Genomic DNA, 26,972 nt, shown 5'->3' with positions numbered 1-26,972 from the left:
CTTTCAGCACAGAGTAAAAAATAAAAGGAGAGAATATAAACATGAAAATAAACCTTTAAACTTAAAATACATATAAAATCAAAGAAAGCAAAAAGTAAATCCTCTAATCAACTCTGTCCGCTTCTAAAAAAAAACTCACCAGGTCCCTTTAAGCACGGAGGTGGTTGCAACGGCTTGTTTTGTCCCTAGGGACAAAAGCAGCTGGGAAGCGGAGACAGTCTGAACTCCGTGGGAGCACTCTGTCACCCCCCCCCCAAAAAAAGAAATTGGGGGTACATAAGAGGCTCTACCACTATTCAGACAACCCTCTTCCGCCCCCCTTTGCCCGGGAGGGGGATTTTGAACTGCTGAACAGCTGATGTACGCTGTTCATAGCGATTCATTACACTTACCCAGGAGGACGGCTACAAAGTAGCCGCCATCGCCGCGCAGATCCACCGGAAGCCAACATATTGGAATTTTTAATACATATTTTAACTTTTTGGTTATCCGTTAGTGGAAATTCTGATAGTTGTGAAAGAAAAACATTCATAACACTAAGGTTTTAGGTTCTTGTGGAAAGATACAGTATTGAAAGAAAGTATCAAAAAGATGTTATTGTAATTTTTTTCCTTCAGTGCCATAACTTCAAATAGGAAAAAAATGGTTTCCTTTTAGTTATGCAAATATAATTAAGTTGAGCAAAAGTCAGATAAAGCAATCAAACAATGCCTGTTGGTTTCTTCCCCTTTCTCCTATCTTACTACAGCTTTTGTGATATGCGCCTGTTTAACATTTCAAAATTAATTTCTTTATAGGCAGAATAAAACTCTGGCACAGTTAAATCTGTTCTCCATATGTTGCTACTTCTACATGCCATCTCTTTCTAGGAGCAAAATAAGTGCATGAATCAAACCTGGCTGGAGATTTATCAGGCTGGCAGGATGTTGTTTTCATTTATCTTCCTCTAGAACAAGATTCCTTGATGTCGATGATCTTTCCTCTGTCTCACTCTGGGATACTGCAACTATTGTAAATACATGCCAGTTGTCAAGTGCCTAAATTTTGATCATGTGACTGAGGGGATGATGTAAATATGAGAATCAGTCATAAGTCACTTTTTAGTGCTGTTGTAACTTTGAATGGTTGCAAAGTAAATGGATATACAGTAAGTCAAGGATTTCCTTAAGCTGTGTAGTGGTTTATTTATTTAGCATATGGCAAAAATGTTAAAAAGCACATCACAATTACATTCTCAATGAGCACATGAAATTATTTACAAATTCAAAGGTAGACTATTAATATAGTCAATACATGATGGAGTTACATACAGAAAATCTCTGGAGTTTCACTGATGTGTGCTCAAAGGGCATGTTCCTTAATAGGTCACACTGTCTGCTTTGGAACACCACAATCACATTTCTAGGAGGAAGGCTTTCCCCATTTATGGAGGTGACTAGCACACCTGCCATGTTGAGTCTCAATTCTACTGAGGATTGACCAGGTCTTAAGGGGTAGACTGAATCCTTTTGATTCAGCTATAAAGCAGGGAATGTTGTGACACTCTGGATGAGCAATAGAAGACCATTCTTGTGTTCAGATCTGAAGCAGATTGAAGTTGTTATCCAGCAAGCCATAATAGATGGATGTTTGGATGTCTGCTATGTAGTGATAGATGGGAAGTAAAGAAACACAAGTTCAAAGTTCTGGTGAATATACAGCAGAGCAACATATCCTGAGTTCCCAGGCCATGTGTGGCCTTTCTTCTCTTTACAATGGATTACATTAAAGCCAGACATGTAGTCCTGCAGAGGATAAAGTATATGGAATATAATTTGGTGGTTAGTAAGATCCTATACTGTAGTTGAACCTGAATTCCAAGCTTCTAAGAACTTGTTTCTTCTGTCTGTCTTGCAACGACATCCCGGCCTACCTGAGATGAGTATACGAAGTATATTGTGGCCAAATTTTCCATGACAGGAATCAAGACAAGTAATCAAATAATGTATCCTTGATGAACATGTATTCGTTTTCATATGTTAATGTATGTAGATCATTTATCATAATAAGGAATGGAAGTATATGTGGCCACTAAAATTTATAGGCCTCTAAAATTGTCTATAGGCTATTGCAAATTTTAATGTGACAAAAGAGGAAAATGATTCAGTGTAATAGAAGTAATTGCATTTGTTATATTTTGGCTTAATTATATTTACATTTAAATAAGAAATATAACTTGGGCTTTGTTTCAGACATATCTCCTAGTTTGGGAGCAAAACCCCTGGTACAACAACAGGTGACACAATATGGCCTACTGTGTTCCAGAAAAAGTTTGAAGCCTGTGATGTTGTGTGAGGGATTATGCTCCAGGAATTAATAAATATAGAATAATAAAATCTATATTATATTTAATTTCATTTAAATTTAAAGTATAAGCAATGTTTGGAGCCAATGAGATTTTTGTACTTAAATCATGCAAGCTCTTCATAAGGGGAGGAAGGTGAGCTTTTCCCTCCACAAAATGATTGCTTGGATATAGAATCCCAGTTGATAAAAGAAGGTGATTTGGACATGAATGTGTTTTCCTTAGTCCTAGTGCAATATTTCCTTCATTGTAACTCCTCCATCCTTTTCATTTTCTAAACAAATCTGTGCAATCTATTGTGGGAGCTGGTGGAATTTTTGTAAAGACAATACCAGAAGTCATTGGTGTGCCTTGCAGCCTGCTAACTTCTTCTTTTTCTTTTTAAAATGGGGAAAAATATATGGCAAAGGGAGTGATCTGTGGGCATGTTGTTTTGAGAACTGTGTTGCCTATTCCTAGTGTAGAAAATATTGTATGTTGTTTTCAAATGCTAGTTTGACGTTTTAAAATTTTCTTACAGCATGGAGGTAAAACTGCAAGTGGAGCATCAAAAGGGAAGAAAGGAGCAGAAACAACTGAGGTAAATTATGGCCATAAATTATAATAATTTAACAGAATGAGTGTCATTTAACTTTTGCACATCTCTTATCATTCATAGCTTGTATAAAGAAGATGGTTAACAAATCTCATTAATTATTGTGATTTGGTTATTTCATTATTAGCCATCAGCCATAAGCTGGGCTGTTGTAATGAATACAAAGAAGTGTTGTTCTCATATAAGTTCGGAAACACTTATGCTGAATTATTTTCAGATTGCATAAATTCCTATCAAGCAGTATTGGGTAGGAGTGGTTAAGCTATTGTATACTACTGTCATTATTATCATTTCTGAATTAAACTGAATTTAGAGTCCTGTTTAAGCTTTTTATCAGGAGTCTAGAACCTCAGGCTGCAGACTGCATGTAGTTTCCTATAATCCAGAATCTAAATATTGCTCACATCTTTCTGGTTTTAACAAGACAGAAGTTATTAAAAACATAGGCAATGAATTGCATTGTGTTAACTACATGTTAATTCAATTAAATCAAACGTAATTTTTGTCATAGCCTTGCCCACTTGCTGGATGTCCATGCAAATAGGTATGAGAGACGAGTTCATGAATATAGCTGTAAATGCTGAGGCTTGGAAGATTAATAGGGTTCAAATAAGGCCTCATATTTGCCCTTGATTTTCCTGGAGAAGGTCTTTCTATGTGGTTGCTAAGTTGACACCAAGTGGATGGCATACAACCAATCTATTCTTCAATATAATAGAGAAAGCTGGATTGATTTGAAGTGTAGTGTTGAATTCTGTGTGACGGATGTGAGGAATTTGAGCCAGCATGGCTAAAGATCAAGTGCTGAGAGTTGGTCTTAACACTTTGAGAGATACAGGTTGCTGTACTCACTTGAGGAAACAGGTATAAGCTAAACACATTTTTAAAATATACCCAATGCCATGATCATCTTGGTTCTTGATGCATGTCATTTAATTATTTCTTTCTTTGTCAAATATATATGGCTGCCCATGTCACAAACAAGTGACTCTGGGTGGCATAAAACAAGACTAAAAAAATCATTGTTACACAGAACAATTGCTATTATTATGGTTGGTCATACAGTCAGCCAGATGTTTAGATTAGATTTGGTATTTGTATTTAAATTGATCAAAATGGTCCTTGATCCTTGAGCCCTTCCATGAACCTGATATTGGCAGATGTTGTTGTTTATTTTTTTTTCCCCTCAAGTTCTTTTTCTTCTGCTGGCTTTAGATACTGCAACATTCACTATTCATGTTTTTTTTCGTCTTTCCTATCAACAATTATTAAATTTGGGGTGTTATATGTCAGGTGCCTGTCTGTTTGAATTCTAAAGTTCCAGAGCATTTTAGTACCTTTGTTGTCTACTACTTTGTATATTTTGTGATCGCACCAGTTTTTGCTTGTAGGCAAATGGTATTTCTTGCAGCTACTCCAGTGCAACATTGTTGCTACTTTGTCATGCCATTGTTTATTGTCAGTCTGTACTATCTTCTTGCAGCAGCTTACTAGATGGTTCACTGTTTCTTTAGTTTCTTTGCAGTGGTGGCATTTGCTGCTCCTTACTGTCTTCTCAGTTCTGGCTTTATACACTTTATACACTTATACACTTAAGGCTTGGTCTTGTGTAGCCAGAATTAGTCCCTCTATCTCTTTCTTCAACTTTCCTGTTCTTAGCCATTGTCAGGTCTTGTTGTTATCTGCTTTGCCTGCTAGGTGTGTGTGTGTGTTTGTGTGTGTGTGTGTGTATGTGCGCACGCACATGCGTGCTGGCCATGTACTACTTTTTTATTTTTCCTTTGGTCTTTCTTGTAGGCCAGTTTGGTCTCTCTTGTATTCAATAATTCTTTGTATACTAACTTCAGTGCATCTTCTTCAATGTCCTTAAGATATTAGGATATTATTCCAATGCCTGCTTTTCTTCTTCAGCTGTCTGGTGTATTTGGATCACTCCACAGTCAATGGGATGGCAGTGTCTTTTTTATTGACAGTTATTGAAACTGGATTGGTATTATTAACTTTGAAAACTTTAAAAACTGCAAAATTCAAGGTTAAAATAGAACAGGTATTAGGTGAAGAGTAGATATTCATAATAATGGCATCGCCTCAGTATTTTATCTGATGGCCCAACCAAGTTTTGGAGTACTTCTGGAAATTCAGTAAGGATTGAGCCTTACTACAGTGAGAAAGATATTCCATAAAGTGGCACTTTGGCAAAAAAAAAAAAAAAGTATGCTGCTTAAGATTTGCCAGATATAGTTCCATAGTTAACAGGACATGCTTTTCCTATTGGTTCTGGTGGGACAGGCAGGTGTAATTGGGGAGAGGCAGCCCCTCAGATAATAAGGCCCCATGCTATATACGGCTTCAAAAGTCAAAGCCAGCATCTTGAACTGGACCAGTGTAGATTGTGGAGCAGAGGTGTAATGTGTTGTTCTGGAAACATACATTACTTCTTACATTGTTGCAGTTTGTAACAGCTGAAGCCTTCAGATGCACTTGAAGGGAAGTTCCATGTAGAACACATTACGGTGGTCCAACTGGGAAGTGACTAGGGTTTGAGTGGCCATGAGTACAGCCCTTCAATTTAAGAATGGGTGCAACCAGCACCTAATACAAAGTTGTGCAAAGGCCCTCTACCCATGACTGTCACCTCCTCTTTAAGCAGGAGCAGTGAGTTAGGAGACTCCCCAGGTTGTGCATGGGGTCTGTTTGGGGCACTACAGCCCCATCCAGCATCAAAGATGGCATAGTCCTAGAACCAATACCCAAAGCCACTCAGTATTGCCAGGATTAATTCATATTGTAAGTTAGGTAGTAAAGCTCTAATCCTATTTATATTAATTTAATTATCACACCAGGGCTTTTTTATTTAGTAAGCATGAATAAAGTTCTGCATTTAAAATAGCTTTCCTAAGCTATCTATCTGGACAATTTGGATATACAGATAGTCTTTGCTTAGCGATTATCTCATTTAGCAACCATTCACAATTATAATATGATGAAAAAGTAACTTTACTACCAATCCTCACATCTGCAATCTTCACACATGTGTAAAGCAAAGGAAAGTTGAAGTAAGACCACAAGTCCATAGTTGCAGTGTTACTTAGCAACTGTTTCATTTAACAACTGAGCTGTAATTGCTCAACAAGAATTGCCTGTAATCACCATCTGACTAAACCCTGTAATACAATGAACAATGACAGGTATTGTTCAAAATGGGTAGTCACCAGTTTTTTATGCCACCCAGCAATATTCCAAGAGATGGGTTTTATGTGAGTTACATAGCCTTAGTAGTGAGTCAATTGGTGGCATTCAAAGTGTTATGTTCTTGCCTAGGTGATGTTACACTGATACTGTCATCAGAATGGGAATCATTACTAGGCAGCAACTTTGGGCTAAAGTCAATTCATTTGCTATCTCTGGACTTGGCTGCATTTGCAAGCTGGAGGTCTTGGTCAGGATGTACTCTTGGTATAGCAATTTTCTTTCATCCTCTTTTCTGATCAAGACCCTAAGGTAAAACAGAATGAAGCATATCATCATTATCCAAAACTGAACAAGATGGAATCAATTTGGGCTGTTTCAGGCTAGAAGGATGTTTTGGCTTGCTGAATCTTTTTTGATTGCAGGACTTGGAGCGTTTATAATGATTTTCTGTGGAGTTGCTCTTAGATGAGAAGTTCAAAGATATCAGGTCAATTAAAGATTTGGCTGCTGTTTGTGTTAACAGCTGTGCTTATTTAAATTCATCAAATTATCTCAGTATTTCTTCTTGTTCACTATTTGATAAGGCTTCAACTGAGTTAATTAATCCTGTTTCAAGAGTTCCCTTAGTGCCAGTTTTTTTTCTTGTAAAATCTCAGTATGATTATTTGAGCATTGTCTTGTCAAGGATGCTAAAAGTACTTGGATGCTTATGGTTTTGCCTTTAAAAAAAATCATTGGCTGCCTATATCATGAGGGAGGGGAGTCTGCCTGAGACATTAAATCAAAGAGTGCACCTCTTTTTCCATCTTGGAAAACAGTCAGTGGTATATTTGAAAAGTGGAAAGAAAGGATATCATTTTGAACAGCATGCAGGAGACAATGGAATTCCTAAAAGACAACAGAATTGGTTTATGTCCTCTCATGCTAGGGAGAGATTTGACAGCACTTAGATCAATAATATGACATGGGCATCAAAGAAGTAAGCTAAGGGATAGAAGGATAGCTCTTCTGATAGAACAACATCCAGTATTATTTCTGTTAAGTGTAATTGTTAAAGCAACTTGATATATTTGGAGTATATGGTTCTACTTTTTGAAGGAAAGTGAGACTGTAAGCTCTGCCTGTATTTGATTGTCATTTCTAACCTTAATTTGTTCTCCAGAGCAATTTTATTTCATATGGTTATCCATAAACAGATCGAAGTTAGTGCTAATGTTTTGAATTACTGCTAGCTTATCTGCATAATTTTGCACAAAAGTTTCAAAGGCTGTTTTTAAAGAGTCCACATTTGTATTTATAGAAGTAAACACAGTCTCTAAAAATTGAAATTACAATTTGCACTTAGTAGACATTGTGTAGCAGCAAAACCTGTTGTGAATTCCTTTGCTAAATTGCTTGATTTGCTTTCCCCCCTTCAGAGATACATTAATGGCAGGGGAGATTAAAATGGCAGTCAGAAAGTTTGATTTCTCATGCAAAGTATAGAAAGTTCTAATAGTTGTTGCTTTTCAATTTCTGTTTCAAATCCCAATTACTATAGTTTTGGGAGGTAGGGATGGAATGGAGAAGATTTATTTTGTTATTATTTTTATTTACAGTTTTCTTATCATGTAGTCATCCATTTTTGGCTACTTGGTTGATTTAGGGCAGCGGTTCTCAACCTGTGGGTCGTGACCCCATTTGGGGTTGAACGACCATTTCACGGGGGTTGCCAAACAACGCGATCCACCATTTTTTTTCAGCTGGCGGCACCGCGCATGTGCGCCGCGCATGGGGGCGTCGCCGCGCATGCGCTCTGCACATGGGGGTGCCACGTGCATGTGCGCCGCACATAGGGTGCCGCCGCACATGCGCGGCACGTCCTTATGACCGGGATCGCCGGTATAAAAAGGTTGAGAACCACTGATTTAGGGTCTATGAGCTTTGTCTTGATGTGTTTCATGTTCTTCCTCATTGCTTTGGTTTCACTGTACCATATCAGAAGCCTTTACAATGTTGTAGGGACTTGGTACTCAGATCCCCTGCAGATAATTATTAAATAAAAGAAGATAACAAAATGGGTGCTAAGCTATTTATAAAAATAGATAAAACAAGTAAAATACAAGGAGCTCAAGCAGGAAAGCTGCTGCTTTATTGCCATTAATTCTACTGTAAGCACATTTACTAGTACTTATGTTCTATTACATTTAATGAGACTTACTCATGCCTAAGATTATATTTTAAGGCAGTGGCCCCCAAGCTTTTGGGCACCAGGGATTGGTCCCATGGAGAGAGGTTTTTCCACGGGCCGGAGTGGGTAATGTTTTGCATGCTGCCAGCCCCACGGAATGTGTTGAGTCCTCGAGTCAACGGCGAATGAATACAGCACATTCTGTAATTCCAACAGCCCTTTATTTTAAGTAGTTCTCTCTCCGTTACAGCTCTGAGGCTCGCAGGCCTCTCTGACTCCTTTAATAGCATCCCCAGGCAAAAAGGTAACATTCTGGTGCACTTCCGCTCCTTGCACATGCACGCGAAGTCGGCACCACTCAGTCTGGTCCCGGGCAGCTTGCAACTGCCTGGGACCATTGCAACGTCCCGAGCCTGCCTTTGCAGGCTCAGGACACAACACCCCTTCCCTCCCGGATGAGACTTATTAACTATATAGGTAGTTATACACGACCTCAACACGAGCGTGGTGTGCCAACCCAAAACCTGCACATCTATTGCAGCTGTGCAATAGCCACACCACAAATGGTACTGGGCTATTGTTTTGGAATTAACTACCCAATACTCACACTCCCAGTTTTTCCAACAACAGCAGGCACCCTCTCACTTTCCTTGCTTTGACAGCAGGGTTACAAAGTCCTCAAGATACTTGGGAGATCTTTTTACTCTCTGTGACCTCCTCAGGTTCTGAGAACCCCCTTGTGCAGAGGATGAAGTGGAGTTGCCCTCTCTTTCAAACCCTGGTGGTCCCCATGAACCGTGTCCCGTTGCCTGGTCTGCTTGCTTACCCACCAGGCTCGTCAGACCAAGACTTTGCTCCCCTATGAACCTGGTTGACCTGCCTATGTTTGGCATTTCTGTAGAACCCTCCAAGTCCACAATGGACCTATCAAGGGAATGCATCCCTTCATTCCCAAGCCCCATAACGGGATTGTCTGGGGTTTCTGCAGTGCCCCAATACTCAGTTGCCCCCCAATCTATGCCGGAGGTGCCAGAATTGGGATTTGCCTCTCTGACCACCTCCCTGTGTGAAAACTTCCTTTTGGAAGCAGTAGCAGTACTGGGCCAACCAACTTGACTGTTTGTGTGCCAGTTCTCTTGCAATGTTTGGGTTATTAGGATGCTCCCGGTTATTCTCCCTGACTGGAGTACTGAATGGTAGTTATGAATGATGAGTATGCCCCCTGGGTGACTCCCTGGCTGGTGCCTGTATTATTTCTTGTTCCCCTGAATTCCTGTTTGGAACACTTGCGGAACCCTGGAACAGGCCGTCTTTGGCCTCTCCATTTGACCCCGGCTGCTGCCAACACCCTTCCCTTTGCCCATAGTGGTCCCCCTCCCCCCTGGAGAAAGCCCAGGAGTTGCAGAGAGTAAGTCCAGTCTCGTACGCAGCTGATCGATAGGAGACCTCGTAGGACAATGGACCAGTAACCTTGCATACTACGGCAGGAACCCACAAGTGACTGGGCCCATAGTTCCGGGTCCATACTGGGGCACCCACTTGCAGACACCACGGTGCCCTGGGTTGGGTGATCTTAGGAGGCAATCTTTCCGGGTGCAACCTGTCAAGTTTGGTGATCAGTTTGCGTCCCCAACGGAGTTCAGCTGGGCTCTTCCCAGTGGAAGTTGAAGGTGTGGTGCGGTAAGCAAGAAGAAAGTCTGCCAACCTGTGGTGCCAGTCCCCGTAGGTCAGTTTCTTTAAAGCATCCTTGGTGATGCGGACCATCCGCTCAGCCATACCGTTGGTGGAAGGGTGGAATGGTGCAGAGGTGGCATGACGAATAATGTAGGCCTGCAAGAAAGCCTGAAACTTGAAAGAAGAGAATTGAGGACCATTGTCAGACACCAGGACATCTGGGAGCCCATGTGCAGCAAAAATCCCTCTCAGTACTTGAATAGTCTTGGCAGCAGTGGTGGAAGAGACAGGTACAACTTCAAGCCACTTTGAATAGCTGTCAACAAGGACCAAGAAGAATTGACCCTGAAAGGGCCCAGCGTAATCTACGTGCACCCTAGACCAAGGTGATTGTGTTTCCTCCCATCTATGTACAGGAGCCTGAGGCATTTCCGGGTGTGAGCGCTGACACAAGTGGCATCCATGCACTTGAGCCTCTATCTCCCTGTCTAACCCTGGCCACCATAAATGGCTGCGCACAAGCACCTTCATCCTGACAATGCCAGGATGGCCCTCATGAAGGGAAGCCAAGATGCTAGGTCTCATTGAAGTAGGAATAACAACTCTGCTGCCCCACAACAGACAACCCTGAAAAGTGGATAACTCATGCTTCTTGAGCCAGAAACTCTGAAACTCAGTACCTGGACAACTCTCTGGCCATCCAGACAAGACCCAGGACAATACATGAGTGAGTGTGAGATCCGTGGCTGATTCAGCAGCCACATCCCAGCATTTAAGAGCGACTCAGGCAACGCCTGAATGGAAAGAATGTTGATGGCAGGGGCAGGGTCAGCCTCTACTATTTGTAAAGGTAATCTATTAAGGCCATCAGCGTGGCCCATTTCCTTGCCAGGTTTGTGAACCAAGGAAAAGTCATAGGCTGACAGAAAGATGGACCATCTCAGCATTCTAGGTGAGATGATATGGGGAGTTTGTTTGTTCGTAGTAAACAACCCCAACAGAGGCTTATGGTCAGTGTAGTGTCTGCCGTGAAGTGTCTGCCATATAGAAAATCATGGAATTTTTTAATTCCAGCAACAATGGCCAAGGCTTTTCTATCTATCTGAGCGTAGTTTCGCTCAGCAGAGGACAAGGTTCTGGAGTAATATGCAACAGGAACCTGAGTTCCATCAGGTCTTAAATGGCTGAGTACAGCTCCTACCCCATAAGGGGAAGCATCACAAGCGATGCACACAGGAAGAGTTTCATTAAAATGTGCAAGCACATCATTTGATGTAAGTAAGGCCTTGACCTCATTGAAGCTTTCTTCATGTGCTCATGACCACTGCCACACTGCCTGTTTGTCTAAGAGTCTATGAAGTGGCTCAGCTACATTAGCTTTGTTAGGTATGAATGCATTGTAAAAATTCAAGAGGCCCAGAAAAGCTTGTAATTCAGCTTTAGACTTAGGCCTAGGAACTTGCAGTATAGCCTTTAATTTAGACTCAGCAGGGTGAATGCCCCTGGCATCTATTCTGAATCCCAGGAAATCTGTAGAAGACACTCCAATTTTGCATTTGTCTTTTTTAAGCTTGAGGCCTATTTTCCTCAAGCGCAGCAGAACAATCTCTCAGCTAAATTTTGAGTGGATTCTCCTGTTATTAGGACATCATCGAAATAGGGGCAAACCCCTGGTATACCTCTCAGGGTGTTTTCCATTACACTTTGGAAAATTCCAGGAGCTACATTTACTCCAAATTGTAGTCTTTTGACTTTGAATGCCCCCCTATAAGTTACAATAGTCTGTGCTTCAGCAGCAGCTTCATCAACAGGTAACTGTTGATAAGCCTGTGCTAAATCCAGCTTTGCAAAAACACGCCCCCCTTTGAGGGAGGCCAAAATGTGGCTGACTACAGGTACAGGATATGCATGCTGTTGCAATGCCTTGTTTAGAGTGCATTTGTAATCTGCACAGATGCGAATGTCTCCATTAGCCTTGAGAGGCGTGACTATGGGAGTTTCCCAAGGACTTGAGTCAACAGGTTCTAAGACACCTTGCTGAATCAATTTGTCCAATTCAGCATCAATTTTCCCTTTCAAAGCAAAGGGTACTCTCCTTGCTTTTACTCTAATGGGAGTGACAGTGGGGTCCAGTTTCAAGGAAACTGGGGGACCTTTGTATGCTCCCAGCTGGGGGCTGAAGACATCTGCAAATTTTTTGCAGACTTCTTGTAGACCTAATGTTTGCAAATTGTGAAGCCCTGTAACTTGTATTCCCAAGGCCTCAAACCAATCAAGTCCAATGAGACTCGTGCGTTCACCCCCAACTACCAATACATCTAATGGACCTTCAAAATCCTTGTATTGTACTTTAAGGGTGGCCTCCCCCTTAACACACACCTTGGAATTTTGGAAGTCTGTTAAGACTATATTGGATGGCCTAAGCTTGGCCTGGAACCCACTGCTAGAGCAAATCTTTCTGAAAGTGTGAATGGAAATAATTGAAAGTGCAGACCCAGTGTCCAGTTCCATAACCAAGGGAACGCCTTGCAACTTCACCTTAAGTGACAGTTTCTTTTTAAGTGGCCTGTGTGTGCCTGTCCTATAAATGCTTCTACGTGATGCACAGAAACCCACCCTGTTTTGGTTGGGGACCCTGGTACCTTTCAGGCGCAATTCTTTTTGGGGTTGTACCTTCTGACAGTCCAGACACACAGCTGCTATGTGGCCTTGCTTTCCACATGCTCTACAGATTGCAGAATGGAACCTGCAGTCGGTCCTCTTGTGGCGACCTCCACACCCAAAGCACTTGGGTACAGCTGAAGACTTTTCTTTGCCTTCCTTCTGCTTTCTTTCTTTGGCTGGGTAGAGATGATCCACCTCCTCTTCAGGATCTTCTTCCGAGCTCTCCTGGACTCCCTCATGGTGCACGGAGACGGCTTCTGGGTTGTTCCTGATAGGCCTCATGTTCTTGACTGCCCCACCTGCTGCATCTTCTGCAGTGATCTCTCTCAAGGCATCTTGGAATTAAATGTCCTCCTTTGCAAAGAGTCTCTATTGCAAGTCTCTGTTCCTAAGCCCACATACAAATCGGTCTCTCAACCTTTCTTCTAAGTCTTTAAAATCACAAGGCTTAGCTGCTCTTCTTAAGGCTGCAATGTATTCTTTAGCTGATTCACCAGCTCTTTGATCCCTCTGTTCAAAAGTATGTCTCCATGCAATAACAGACAACTGAAAATGTTCCTTCAATAATTTTTTAAAATCTGTATAAGTGACAGATTCAAGAGGAGCAGGGGCTGCCAAATTTTCAGCAATTTCAAATGCATCTTGACCACAGACACACAGCAAAGTAGCGGCCTTCAAGCCATCTTCTCTTACTTGATTTACTCTAAAGTAATTTTCTACTCAGGCAACATAAGACTCCCATCTTTCTGGGTACGTGACATCGAATTCACACAGTCTCCCTATCTTCGCCATTCTTGCTTCTATGTTAGGAAGGGGTCTATCAGCCAGCTTACCTCCAGCGACGCTGTACTGGCAGGCCAGGTGCTGAGTTTAACGCCGTCTTCCTCTCTCCAGGACTTTTGGGTAAGCTTACAATTCTTCTTTTTTGTTTTTGTAAGCCATCCCACCCTCGTCGCCAGTGTTGAGTCCTCGAGTCAACGGCGAATGAATACAGCACATTCTGTAATTCCAACAGCCCTTTATTTTAAGTAGTTCTGTCTCCGTTACAGCTCTGAGGCTCGCAGGCCTCTCTGACTCCTTTAATAGCATTCCCGGGCGAAAAGGTAACATTCTGGTGCGCTTCCGTGCCTCGCGCATGCACGCGAAGCCGGCGCCACTCAGTCTGATCCCGGGCAGCTTGCAACTGCCCGGGACCATTGCAACATCCTGAGCCTGCCTTTGCAGGCTCAGGACACAACAGAATGGGCTTCGCTTATTTGCGTGACCCGATTTCTGGCATGCTGTGCCTAGTGCTGGTCCACAGACCAGGGGTTGGGGACCCCTATTTTAAGGAATATAGGCTAACATGCTTGTAAGTATAGCACTTTAATAATTTCATTCTACGTACTGCTCTGGTTACCTTTGATTAAGAATGGCAAAATGTGATAGTTTCCAGGTTTCTATCATCATTCTTTTATAAATTTTAGTATGATTATGTGCCTTTTACTAGGTGTAATCTCACACTAAACTGTAGTTGAACAAATCACAGTGATTACTTTTACACAAGGTCATATCCAAACAAAATTATAGTATGTGTGGATCCAACCATCTTTGTAGCAGTTTTAAGGGTATCAGACTTTGTCTGTCCCTATCCCAAGAAACATAATCTAACTGGCTGTCACGTTGGAAGGCAGCAGAAAGTGGGAAAGAAATACAAATACAAAGACAGGAATGTTGAATGATCCAGTGAAACTCAGCTTCATTTCATGATAACAGAGAATTGTATTCTGAGTTCAAAAGAATAGGAATCTGACCTTTCAGTCGGACTAGTTGACATTTGTTCTAAAACTTGGTTGACTTTTGAATTGTCTTGGATGATGGCAATTTGCTTGTAACATTATCTATTCTGCTTTTTTATTAGATAAATAAGAATGTATCACATTTTCTGAAGAATAAGTGCTGCTGTAATTTATCTTCTTTGACTTTGTCAGCTCATTGCCTAAAGTTCTTTTTCTTCCTAGCCTACTGACATCAAGGAAGGTATTGTGTTCACTTGCAGATCCTCAAACATTCAGAGAACAGAATGCATGAATGAGTGTCAATTTACGATGCTGGGTTATCACATCAGCAAAATAGAATAGTTTTTGTATTGTTATATACATGCACCCAAATATACATGTGCATATGTATTCTCGGGATGCATTTCAGTGCTCAGTACACATGGTTAATTTGTTCTTAAATCCTACCTTGCTTACACTTCACATTCTGGAAAAGTAGATAGGTTTCTGATAGGAATGGGTGTGCAATATAGAGTACTGTAAATGATATATTTACAAAAACTATTCTCTTTCCTGTACCACTTTCAGTTTTCACAACTTTTATTTTAGAATCCTTGTTACATTTTTAGTATGAGTTGTACAATGACAAAAATATATACACATAACCACTTAACATTTGAATATTCTTGGCATTTTTTTAACTTTTCAACTTGTATTTCCTATTTTGTGCCAACTGTTGTTCCTTGATTTGGAAAGTAAACACTATGAGCAAAGGCACCAATTTTCATTAGGTCATTCTAAAAATAATAATAAAAAAGGTTATCATTAGCATTATTATTTTTAAAGAAGTTGGGTCTTTTTTTAAAAAAAAAAAGAAACTATAATTTTATAATGCAGCTTAGACTTCTATTTTTTTAAAATAAAAAACCCACATCTTTTATTTTGGTATGGTATTTCTAAAACACCAGTTATCAAGTTTAAAAATATATTTGTTAATATTCTTGGCCTTGTGACAAGTTTTAGAATTAAGCTATGCTAAATTAAATTAACTATATAATATTGTTATACACACACACAACACACACACACACAATGTTATAAAAGTTTAAAGATGTAAGTTAGATAAATTTTTTACTTTGTCTTCGCTACATTCTGTTCTGATGGGAAGATGGAAGACAAGTACCTACAGTTAATTCATAATCTCAAAATAAACCTGTAATTTATCTGTGATAGGAATATGATAGAATATCATAATGTGTTCATACATTTTGCATCCCCAAAATATTATTGCCTGAGAAATTTATATTCATGATTCCAAAGGGTGCTCCAAGCATTTTTGGGAACACTATTTAATTTAATTGCATGAAGATATTGCTTATAGAAGGGCATTTTTGTAATATACAAGGGAAATAAAATTTGGAAATAGAATTCAATGTCTCTATTGAAGGATTTCTCCCATGATGTTAAAATGCTAAGATTTAATTCTTTATTTTTTCTTTACAGAAGAGATCTGTAAATACTAGCAATATTGATTTGCCTAAAAGCCAGACGAGTGGAGTTTCTTCAGTCAGTAAGGTAATTTACCTGTCTGTTAATCTTCCCAAAAGCAAAATATTTCCCTATTGTTGTAAATGCTTATGATGCTGCTACTCTGTTTGTTGCTTTTGCAAAGAGGTAGAGAACATCTAAGATTATGAAAATTAAGAAAAAATATTTCATGTATTGAAATCTCTAAATTAAACTAGTTAGAAGGATTAATATGCACAAATACAAGGCTTTAGTATTGATGTTTGGTGATAATTTATGATTTGTAAATGAGGCTTTGTGCTGGTCATATTTTCTGCCAGTGTATTGCTTCATCTCAGATACATATCTCCAAATAGTTTTATGTTGCAATCGTCCTGTCTTTTTCCACATGGTTCCTTTATTTTGGAGTGCTTCTTAAAATTTAAATGATTTTGGTCTAATTTCATTTTGTAAGTATTCTAAGGTTTAAGGTTCTGCTTTTCAAAATCAATGTATAGCTTATTAAGTACTGTACCTAAGGAGATGTAATTCAGGTAGTATAATGTAATATTATGCATTTACCTATTTTATATCAATTGCTTTATAGCAGAGTTCCCCAACCTTTCCAGCTTTATGGACTGGCTACGGGGGGGGGGGAGGGGATGGTTCTGCGTGAGTGGTGGGCAAGTGTGTATGAGCATGTGCAGCTCAATTTGTGTGAATGGTGAGCACGCTCACTCGCCACTCGTGCAAATGGAGCACTTGTGGCTACGCTTGCCTGCTGCTTGTGCATGAGGGGATGCGCTCATGTGCGCGCTCCCCACCACTTCCATGGCCCAGTTCCGAAGGGCTCAAGGCCCAGTGGTGGGCTGCAGCCTGGGGAACCTGCTTTATAGAAAGCATGAAGGATGAGTGCTTGGATATATCCTCTTTGATCTTTTCTGCCTCTATAGTAACAAAAAGCAGAACTCTGGGATTTTATATGGCATGCTATCACTTTTGATAGAAAGGCAGGAAATAAATTCAATGAATGCATATTTATATTTACTTTAATCAGAGATGTTTGGAATCTTTTGTGTTCTGAGACTTGGACGTAATCCCTCCCAGAATTGTATGTTACCAAACCATGATTTGTCATAGTGAAAATGAACCAAAGTTGAGCTCTGAGTTTGCTCTTGTAGAGAGATCTTAGCCTTCCAATTGCCATTATTCACAGTTTAATATGCTATTGAAGCTCTAAATAGTGTTTAATACTGGTTATGTTTAAACAAGGGTTGGACATTCTAGTTTTGAAGCTGGTTCAGTTTTGTAGAGAATTGGCAGCAGGTTATTGTTTGTTATTATACTTTACTGCTAGGAAGGTAAAAATTTGCTTGTGAGAAGTTTTGGTTCAGATGCCAAAATAATTTGGCTGGCACTGATAATGCTGTGAAGCTTGAATATCTGCAGAAAGGAGATTAACATTTGCTACTTGGCTTCAGTATTTTGAGACAGTCTATAAACAAATCATAATTCATAGTAACCATAGATCCTATATGGATAATATGTCAAGCTATAGCTGTTGTAAAGAAAGGAAAATTTTTTATTTCTTTTGTAATTAATTTAGATTAAATTCAGCCACTAGCTGGGTGGATATATTTAATTAATCCTTCTTGCTGAATAACTATACAGTGGCTGGACTCACATAGCATACTGAACCAAAACAACCACAAAAAAGCCACATTATTTATTTATTTATTATCAGATTTATATAGTTCCCCATTTCCCAGAACACGATTCTTTGTGTTGTGGCTTAATGCAATGTAGATAATTTAGACTCATTTTTGATAATCTGAACAATAATTTAGCTTTATGTCCAAAAATCATCAGTGGTTGAAATTAGCATTGTCCAATTCTACAAATTTGTTGGGTCAGAAGGACTGTTATAAAAAAAAACATATTATTCACAACTTACTGCTTAACATGCATTTAGTTTTATTGATTTCTAAAATGAAATGATCTTGTGTGCTCTGATCAAATTCAAAAGATCCAGATGTTTTTGTTTAAATATCTATAGTATTTGTTTTAATAGGCACTTAATAATGGTGTATTCTATATACACTATTAAGAACATGTCACTTTAAATATGAAGCGAGGAAGAATCATAATGAAAAAAACAGCAAGATTTTTAAGTTTATTACTTTTCCCGATGAATAACTAAGAATTGCTGTGAACTGTTTTGTGCCTTTATAAATGCTGTGGGGTAGAGGGGGGAGCAGAATTCAGGTGTGTATAGACAGAGTTGGAAATAATTTATTAATGTTCCCACTTTGACCACTTCTGGTAATTCTGCTATGTTTGAAAATTACAATGGCTTCTATAAATCCTACAAGCTAAGCAATAGTAATATCTAGGGATAACTGCAGTCTTTTTGCACTAAAATTACTGATGGGAGTAAGCATATTTGATTTAAGCAGTGCTTTCTATTTGACTGCGCTAATAGTTGGGTTTATTTTTGTCCTAACTCAGTGGCTGCTGTCAATCACACAGCTTTTTAGCATATTCATAGAGGGGTGGAGCAAAACGGCTATAGGCAGAGCAAGTTTGGAAACTGTTTAGCTTCTGAAATGCCACAGACTGTGTTGAAACTATAGTCATAGGCAGACCTGATAAGCACTGTAACAAAAACAAAATTGTGCTAAGGATCTGAGCAGGCTACATCAAAAATCTGAAGCAGAATTGACGAGCTGTACAGTGTGAGTACTCTTTTTCCGGAATGTTTGTGTGATTGTCAGTTTTCTGGGCTAGTTCTACTGCACTTCCTCCTTTCTTCTCTGAGACTACCCTTTTCTATCTTATAGAAACATGATCTTACAATTTGTAGGTTTGAGACTCACTTAGTAAATGAGTGTTTTCCCAGGATTTGTAACAAATTGGGTCTCTTATTTTACTCAGAGTAAACCTTTTCAAGAGTTGCTTGACAGTTGTTTCCTGAGCCCCCCCCCCCAGGAAGGATATTATGAAAACAGTGACTTGAAAGTTCTTTAAAGCAGAACAAAAGCTCTACAGATCTAAATATTATTACTAATAAATTTATAAGACTTACGCAGAATTGAGTTAAAAATTCATTTCTGGTTCTCAATATTTAGACTGCATTTTTTCAGGGTGTGGTCATCTGAATGGCAGGATATGTTTGTTGAGACATGCCTAAGTAACTATTGTCCTTATAACCCATAGGTAGCATTTATTGCAATGCTATTTGCTGTTGTTTCTTAACAAAACAAGTTGTTACTAAGCTACCTATATTCTCTGTCCCCCTTAATTTAATAAATGTTTGTCATTTCATATTTTAGGAAATTATTTTGTTTGATTATGAGGTTTGGAGTTACTTTACCTGCATTGGGATTTAGTCCTGAGAATACTTATGAAGAAGCCAATCTATTAAATACAGTGGCAATAGTACTACTTAGATATGCATTAAACTGTGATAAGGGTTTTATTGCTATAATTTCCTCAGTTCGTTCAATTGAAAATTGTAACTTCAGAAATTTGAGCCCCGGGTTGCCAAGTAAATGATCTTTATTGAAATAAGATATTTTATGTTTTTGTTCTTCACACCATACATTTATGCTAAACATGAAAATGCTTTAAATAGTTTTTAAGGAGGAGTTGTTTTGTTTATGAATTGCACGCAATTTTATAGAATTATTCCAATGAAAATTATGTAGAAATGAATGTGAATGAAGTTGAAAGCAAATTTTCATTATTAGAGGAAGAATTGTGTCTTTTTTCAGATTAAGGATTAAAATTATTTTCTTCTAAAATGTTATATTTAACCAATACAGCAAGCATGAGAAACCTATAGCCCTTGAGTTGTTCATGAACCAGTTCTCTACAACTCTAGATATTATTGCCAATGGTGAGATCAAGCTCTATTAAGAAAATACTAACTTTATTAAAGGCTCAGTTTGAATACCAGAGTGATGTCCTGATGCACAACTTGGGTTTTCAGTGAGACCCCACTTACAACATTATGTGGTTCTGGAGCTCAGGGATGTATATTCATTGGATGGTTTTTCTGTTTAGTTTCATTATATACAATTTGGGAATATTTTTAGGATTAAAATTCTTTCCCTGGTTGTATGTGTCACTGGTAACTTGAATTGTACAGTTTTGTTCTAGGTTAGTTTAGACAAAAGGTTTATTTAATTAGAATTATTTTCCCAGATTCTATGGCAATTGATAGTTTGATAATATTTCTTCTCTAGTTATTTTAATCATGAACTAATAAAAAGAATTGGGTCCAGTTACATTGAAGTTGTACTTCTGTGTAAATGCAACAATGAAACCTGTTTGAACGCAACACAATTATGTTGCAAGACTGAGGCACTATTAAATTGTTCTACTGTTTCATTGGGATCAGACTATCACTCTCTGTGTAGTTGGACTGGGTCCCGTAATTATTTTGAAATTGTAGCTCTGATCTGAATTTACTATAGGTGACACAGTTTTTCCTGCTCTGCCTTTTTCTTTGCAGACTTTTTCTTAAGGGTTATGGAGCCCCAGTATGGTGTGGGAAAAGGTGCTGTACATTCAACCTTTGTATTAGCTTTTTAAAAATCTCATATCTACAAATTTCAGAATTATCAGTAAAGTTGAATTATTATCCCAGTGTGTCTGGATACATATGGAGTATAGTGTATATTCTTAAAATATGGAATAAGACAGTGTTTCCCAAACTTGACAATTTTAAGGCATGTGGACTTCAACTCCCAGAATTCCACAGCCAGCAACGCTTCTGGGAGTTGCTGGCTGAATTCTGGGAGTTGAAGTCCTCATGCCTTAAAATTGTCAAGTTTGGGAAACACTGGAATAAGACATCAGTAAGAGGTCTTATATTTTAAAGACGTCAACTGTATGTAATAATAGAAAAATAAACGAGTTATTTAGTTGGTATGTATGACATGAGCTGGAGAAAGCTAGGAAATTGATTCCTGTGATTTCAAATTTCCTTGTACTGAACATATTCCATGCAAGGAAGATTAATTGATAAATTTTAAAAATGCAGAATATTACATTTTTCTTTCTCTTGGCACTGCTGGTTGATGTGGAATAGTAAATAGAGCTTGCAACTCTGTGACACTGCAGAAAAGAGCAACTTTAAAATATATATATATATATATATATAGAAGTTTACCTGCCCATGACAAAATGAGTAGTAGAATTGAAAATGAGATATATAAACTTAAGGGGGGGGGATTTATATAATTTATATTTACTTCTCATCATAAATCACAGTGACTATATTATATAAGGAGTTGCCAAATCTCATCTGGTAGTAATTTTAATACTTACCCGCTCTACTTTTCTCAGAAATAAATGAAAAGTATTCTTGCTGCTATCAGTGGAAGTTCAGAGGTATTCCTAGTAATTTTCTTTATGGGAACCACAAACTCTTTGCTTTCCCCACATTCCACCCTTAAGATATCCTTTGCATGTGACAGGAGGCCACAAATTCTATTTAAGATTGTCCTTTTCCATGCTAAAATTTAAAATGCAGAAGGATTTTTTCCTTTTTTATTTATTAACTTGAATCAAAGAAAGAATATATTTCTCAAGTTAATTCTTTAGATTGACGTTTCCTGAAGCAAAGAAAGGATGTTTCAGTTTGAGCAAAAATGGAAAAGTGAAATTACAGCCCAGAATTCTCAATTTAGGAGGGGCAATTTTAGGAATGGTACCAGTTCATGAGTAGAAGATTGGTTTGGAACATGACGTCTTACATGTAGGAGGTTGTGTTCTTTTGAGCACAGTTACAGTCATTTCCTTTGTCATTAAGGTTTCTTTGGGACAAATCCTTAAAAAGCTTAGCCAACCACTTTGGGGATTCAATTTCCTTAAGTATCTCAGAAGGGATATGTATAGAGTTATGTAAAGTGTTCCAAGGTCACAACTTTTGTATCTTAGGACACCTATTCAAATATTTTAATTTCAGGACAAAACACCCCACGTTTTTTTTAAATTTTATTCTAAATATAGAGCTATTAGAAACTATTAGAATACTTGTTAAGATGTTCAGTTTTAGCCAGTTGGAACATAACTTATCTGATGTGTTCTGATGGAACAATCCAAGGAAGGCTGTTGAACTGGACTCTGTTTAAAACTTCTGTTTCTTTTACACATCCTGATAGTGATATATGCAGAAGTTAAAGAGGTTTGGGGAGAGGCATTTTTATTTGTTTATTTTGAGGCTTTTTTCTTTTTCTTTTTACAATGCAAGGAGTCTATCTAACCTGCTTCCTATTTTTCCCCACAACAAAAATCCTATGGCAGTGATGGCGAACCTTTTAGAGACCGAGTGCCCAAACTGCAACCCAAAACCCACTTATTTATTGCAAAGTGCCAGGGCTGCATTAGCATTGTGGTGCCCTCAGGGGTGGTGTGGGGCATGGCCCACTGGGTGGGCATGGCTGCAGTAGTCACGGCAGACTGGGTGAGAATGGCTGGGGCCAAGGTGGCAGGGGCCAGTCCCTCGCCATCTCCGGGGCATCCCTGGGGGACAACGCCGCTTGCTCGCTCACTTCCTGCCCTGTCGCTTCCAAATGTCATGTGCTCGCTACTCTGGCGAACTCTGCTGGGGCAATGGCACACATGCCCACAGAGACGGCTCTGACACCCATGCCATAGGTTTGCCACCATTGTCCTATGGTATGGGTTGAACTGAGAGAATGGCTGTCCCAAGTCATGCAGCTGACTTTCATTGCTGCAGGGAGAACTCTCATAGCCTCCTGATTTCTAGTAAATCCAGCAGCTTGCCTGTGAGTGGATAGAAGTTTGGCCTTTCTGACTGTTCTCACTATCTGTGTGTTATTAGCTAATGCAAAAATGAGCAGATTGTATTAGCATGCAGTTCTTAACCATTGGACACTCCTGCATTTCATAACGTGCTGGTTCCTACAGTATACATGAAATACCTCTGTTTTTTTTAATGCAGTCAGGATTTTTTTATTTTTTTCTGTTATTTCTGGGTGTGCCTTCCTCAAAACATGCCAGAGTCTCTCCAAATTCTATTTAGATATGAATCACTCAGCTATTGTTGATTACCAGGCAATGCTTTCATATTTGCTTTTCAGTTTTGGTATGTGATCCTCAAGGGTCAGTGCTTTGCTTTCTTCTGCTTATTTAATTTATGACATAACAACAATAAGAACAACAACATAGTCAATGTGGACAACATTAAGTTTGCTGCAAGATGATTTGTTTCACTTTGGAATTTTATGTAGCTTCAGTCACATTACTTTTCTGTTATTTTGGTATTCAATAAAGCTGGAATATCAAGATCTGCTAACTTGCATAGTGAGATTCCCATGCCTATTTATTTATTTACAAATATTTATATGCCGCCCAATCCCAAAGGACTCAGGGCGGCGTACAAGGTTAAAAACAGTCATAAAAGAATAAAATAATCCAGTCATACCGCGAGTCCGATCATATCCTGGCCCCACGGGGACATCAGCCCCAGGCCTGCCGGAACAGGAGAGTTTTAACGGCTTTCTTAAAGGCCGGCAGGGTGGGAGTAGTTCGAACCTCGGGGGGAAGTTGATTCCACCAGGTCGGAGCCACCACAGAAAAGGCCCTTCCCCGAGGGCCCGCCAGCCGACATTGTCTGGCCGACGGGACCTGAAGGAGGCCCAATCTATGGGACCTCACCGGTCTCTGGGAGCTGTGCGGCAGAATGCGGTCCTGTAAGTAACCTGGCCCTATGCCATGAAGGGCTTTGAAGGTGATAACCAACACCTTGAATTGCGTCCGGAGACCCACAGGAAGCCAGTGCAGCTCGCGGAGGATAGGTGACACGTGGGCGTACCTTGGCGTGCCCACAAACGCTCTTGCGGCTGCGTTCTGAACCAACTGCAGTCTCCGAACGCTCTTCAAGGGTAGCCCCATGTAGAGCGCGTTACAGTAATCCAGTCTTGAGGTGACAAGGGCATGAGTGACTGTGAGTAAAGCCTCCCGGTCCAAATAAGGCCGCAACTGGTGCACTAGGCGAACCTGTGCAAAGGTCCCCCTGGCCACAGCCGATAGATGTTGTTCCAAATTTAGCTGTGAGTCCAGGAGGACACCTAAGTTGCGTGCCTGCACTCAGGGAGGTAAATTTGCCCCCCCCCGGACCAATGATGGACCATCCAGTTGACCTTTGGGAGGCAAGACCCAGAGCCACTCGGTCTTGTCAGGGTTGAGTCTAAGCCTGTTCACCCCCATCCAGACCCTCACATCTTCCAGGCACCGGCACATCACGTCGACTGCTTCACTGAAAGGACACGGGGTGGAGATATACAATTGGGTATCATCCGCGTACTGATGATACCTCACCCCGTGTCGCCGAATGATCTCACCCAGCGGTTTCATGTAGATGTTAAAAAGGAGGGGGGACAGGACCGAGCCCTGAGGCACCCCATGATCGAGGCGCCTAGGGGTCGATCTCTGTCTGCCCGCCAACACTGACTGCGACCTGTCAGAGAGGTAGGAGGAGAACCACCGCAATACGGTGCTGACCACCCCCACCTCTCCGAGACGACGCAGAAGGATACCATGGTCGATGGTATCGAAAGCTGCTGAGAGGTCAAGAAGCACCAGGATAGAGGAATAACCCCTATCCCGGGCTCGCCAGAGGTCATCGGTCAATGCGACCAAAGCAGTCTCAGTGCTGTAGCCAGGCCTGAAACCAGATTGAAAAGGGTCCAGATAATTGGTTTCCTCCAAGGATCGCAAGAGTTGAGACGCCACCACCTTCTCTACAACCTTCCCCACAAAGGGGAGGTTGGAGACGGGACGAAAGTTCTTCAAAACAACTGGGTCCAGGGAAGGCTTCTTGAGGAGGGGCCTTACCACCGCTTCCTTTAAAGGTTGTGGGAAAGACCCCTCCATCAAGGAGGCGTTGATTATCGCCTGGAGCCAGCCTCGTGTCACCTCCCTACTGGCAGAAACCAGCCAGGAGGGGCATGGGTCCAATAAACAGGTGGCGGCATTCATTGCCCTCATGGCCTTGTCCACTTCATCAGGGGTCACAGGCTCAAACTCGCTCCAGATAACATGACTAAGACCAGCCCCTGGCAACTCGGCTGGCACTGCCCAGTCGGAGTCCAGGTCTCTCTGAATCTGAGCGATTTTGTCCGACAGAAACTGAACAAACTCCTCAGCTCTCCCCTGCAAGGGTTCCTCCGCCTCCTCCACTTTAAGAAGGGAGCGGGTCACCCTAAACAAGGCGGCCGGGCGAGATTCTGCGGACGCAATAAGTGCGGAAAAGTGAACACGCTTTGCCGCCCTTATCGCCACTAAATAAGTCCTAAGATAGGCTCTTAATAGTGATCGGTCAGATTCAGAGTTACTGGCCCTCCAACATCGCTCTAGACGTCTCTTGTGGCGCTTCATCTCCCGGAGCTCCTCAGTAAACCAAGGGGCCCTCCGGGGACCACCACCACAGAGAGGTCGCAAAGGTGCAATTCGATTGTACGCCACCTCCGCAAAAGGGAGGAGATCAGTCCGGTTCGTCTGTTGGTAAGAAACGTAGCATCTAAGATATTGCTCCACCATTTTGTTAGTGGCTTCTACGGCCCCATTGGTGGCTAGATGAAAAGCATATGATAAACCTTGAGATGATCCAATTAATTTAAGAAAACTTCTCCAATTAATGTGAAGTGTGAAGTGCCCCTCCCGTTACAGTTGACCTTGGCAATACTGTGCTCAAATATTGTTGTGGCTAGCTAGCATATTTTCCCATCCACTAGGCTAGTATTATCTGCTTTAACTCTAGAAATGCTATACAGGCTAAATAAAACAGGTTTGCTTCTTCATATATGGCAAGCAAGAACATCCGATGTTAGCAATCTTGACATAAGTGTTTTTGGTAGAAAGAACATTAAATTTAAATTTCTTTGGTTTGTATGTACTTAAATCCAATGTTCTTTATATTTCTGTACAAACTCAGTGACCATATATACCAGTGGTAGCGAACCTATGGCACCCTTCCCCCCTCCTTGTGTTAAACAGTGAAGCAATAATAAATCAATCAACATTTTTATTGATCTATTCTATGTGTTTCTGTTCAAACATTTTAAAAGTTAACTCTTCTACTCAGTAAAGCTTACATTGTTAATTAAATGCATCCATTGCTATTTTTAGATTCCCTTCTTATTTAACGTTAAGTAACAGGGTCAGTTATTATAAGGTTGTCTATCTTGGGCTGACAGAATATGGTCTTATTCTCTTCAGCCTCTCTTTTAATGTTACTTATTGTCCAGTTTTGCAATTGCTCAACTCAAAAAATAACTCTGGGCAGTTTCAGAAAATTAAAAATAGAAGAAACGTATATATAAAAAACAACAACAAAAGAACAATTCAATGAAATCTTCACATCACCAGAGAGGATCCCAACAAAGGAGCCCTCCACGTGAGGCCAAAGCCATGTTTTGGGGGATTCTGTTGAAGGTGGATAAGGTGGGAGTCAAATGAATCTCAAGGGAGAGTGTTATTATGCAGGGCAGGCACAGCAACAGGGAAAAACTGCTTTCTGGATCCTGCTAGATTATATTTCTTAATCAACAGGACCTGAAGCAGGCATTATGTCATATTGTGCAGCATAGGTAGCAACCATGGAAGAGAGCTAGTTATATGACGTGCAGTGCATTATAAGACTAAAACTACCATGAACTATACTGAAAAGTTTACTGATAACCAATAAAGCAGATGAAGCAGATATTATATGGGAATTGGGAGCACTGACACTACTGCATTCTGGACCAGCTATAGTTTCTGAGTGATCTTTAATCATTGTAATAGTCCAGTTGCAAGGTGATCACAGCATGAATGGCCACAGCTGCATCTGTGCTCAAGTAGGAGCTGAGAATTCCAGGAAGGCTCCCCACGACTCCGGAATGGGGGAATGCTATTGCATTTAGAGCCAAGGATGGAAAGTCCCCAGAACTAGGAGATCCAAAAATCCACAGCCACTCACTCTTACTATAAATGAACATGTGTTCCTCCCCATGCAGACCCTGACAGCATTGCTTGATTAGCCAGCTGTCGAGATTT

At 40.3% G+C, this 26,972-nt stretch overlaps 1 protein-coding gene across 6 annotated transcripts in view; it reads left to right on the top strand.

The window, feature by feature from the left end:
• The window catches only part of CAST (calpastatin), an 82,581-nt gene that overhangs the window by 11,006 nt on the left and 44,603 nt on the right, over positions 1 to 26,972 (top strand). For 4 of the 6 annotated variants that reach the window (XM_039340418.1, XM_039340420.1, XM_039340421.1 and 1 more), the window contains exons 2-3: positions 2,865 to 2,924; positions 15,900 to 15,971. In XM_039340418.1, the coding sequence (XP_039196352.1) occupies positions 2,865 to 2,924; positions 15,900 to 15,971 (132 nt within the window). Of the gene's footprint in view, positions 1 to 2,864; positions 2,925 to 15,899; positions 15,972 to 18,483; positions 18,638 to 26,972 lie in introns of those variants that run through there. The other 2 variants (XM_039340422.1, XM_039340423.1) reach the window with 2 other exon arrangements.

This window comes from Crotalus tigris, unplaced genomic scaffold (assembly GCF_016545835.1).
Source record: "Crotalus tigris isolate CLP2741 ecotype Arizona unplaced genomic scaffold, ASM1654583v1 scf7180000017744.3724543626:3957646, whole genome shotgun sequence".
Taxonomy (NCBI): Eukaryota; Metazoa; Chordata; class Lepidosauria; order Squamata; family Viperidae; genus Crotalus; species Crotalus tigris.
The sequence above is the reverse complement of the archived record's forward strand: the minus strand, read 5'-3'. Positions and strand labels throughout refer to the sequence as shown.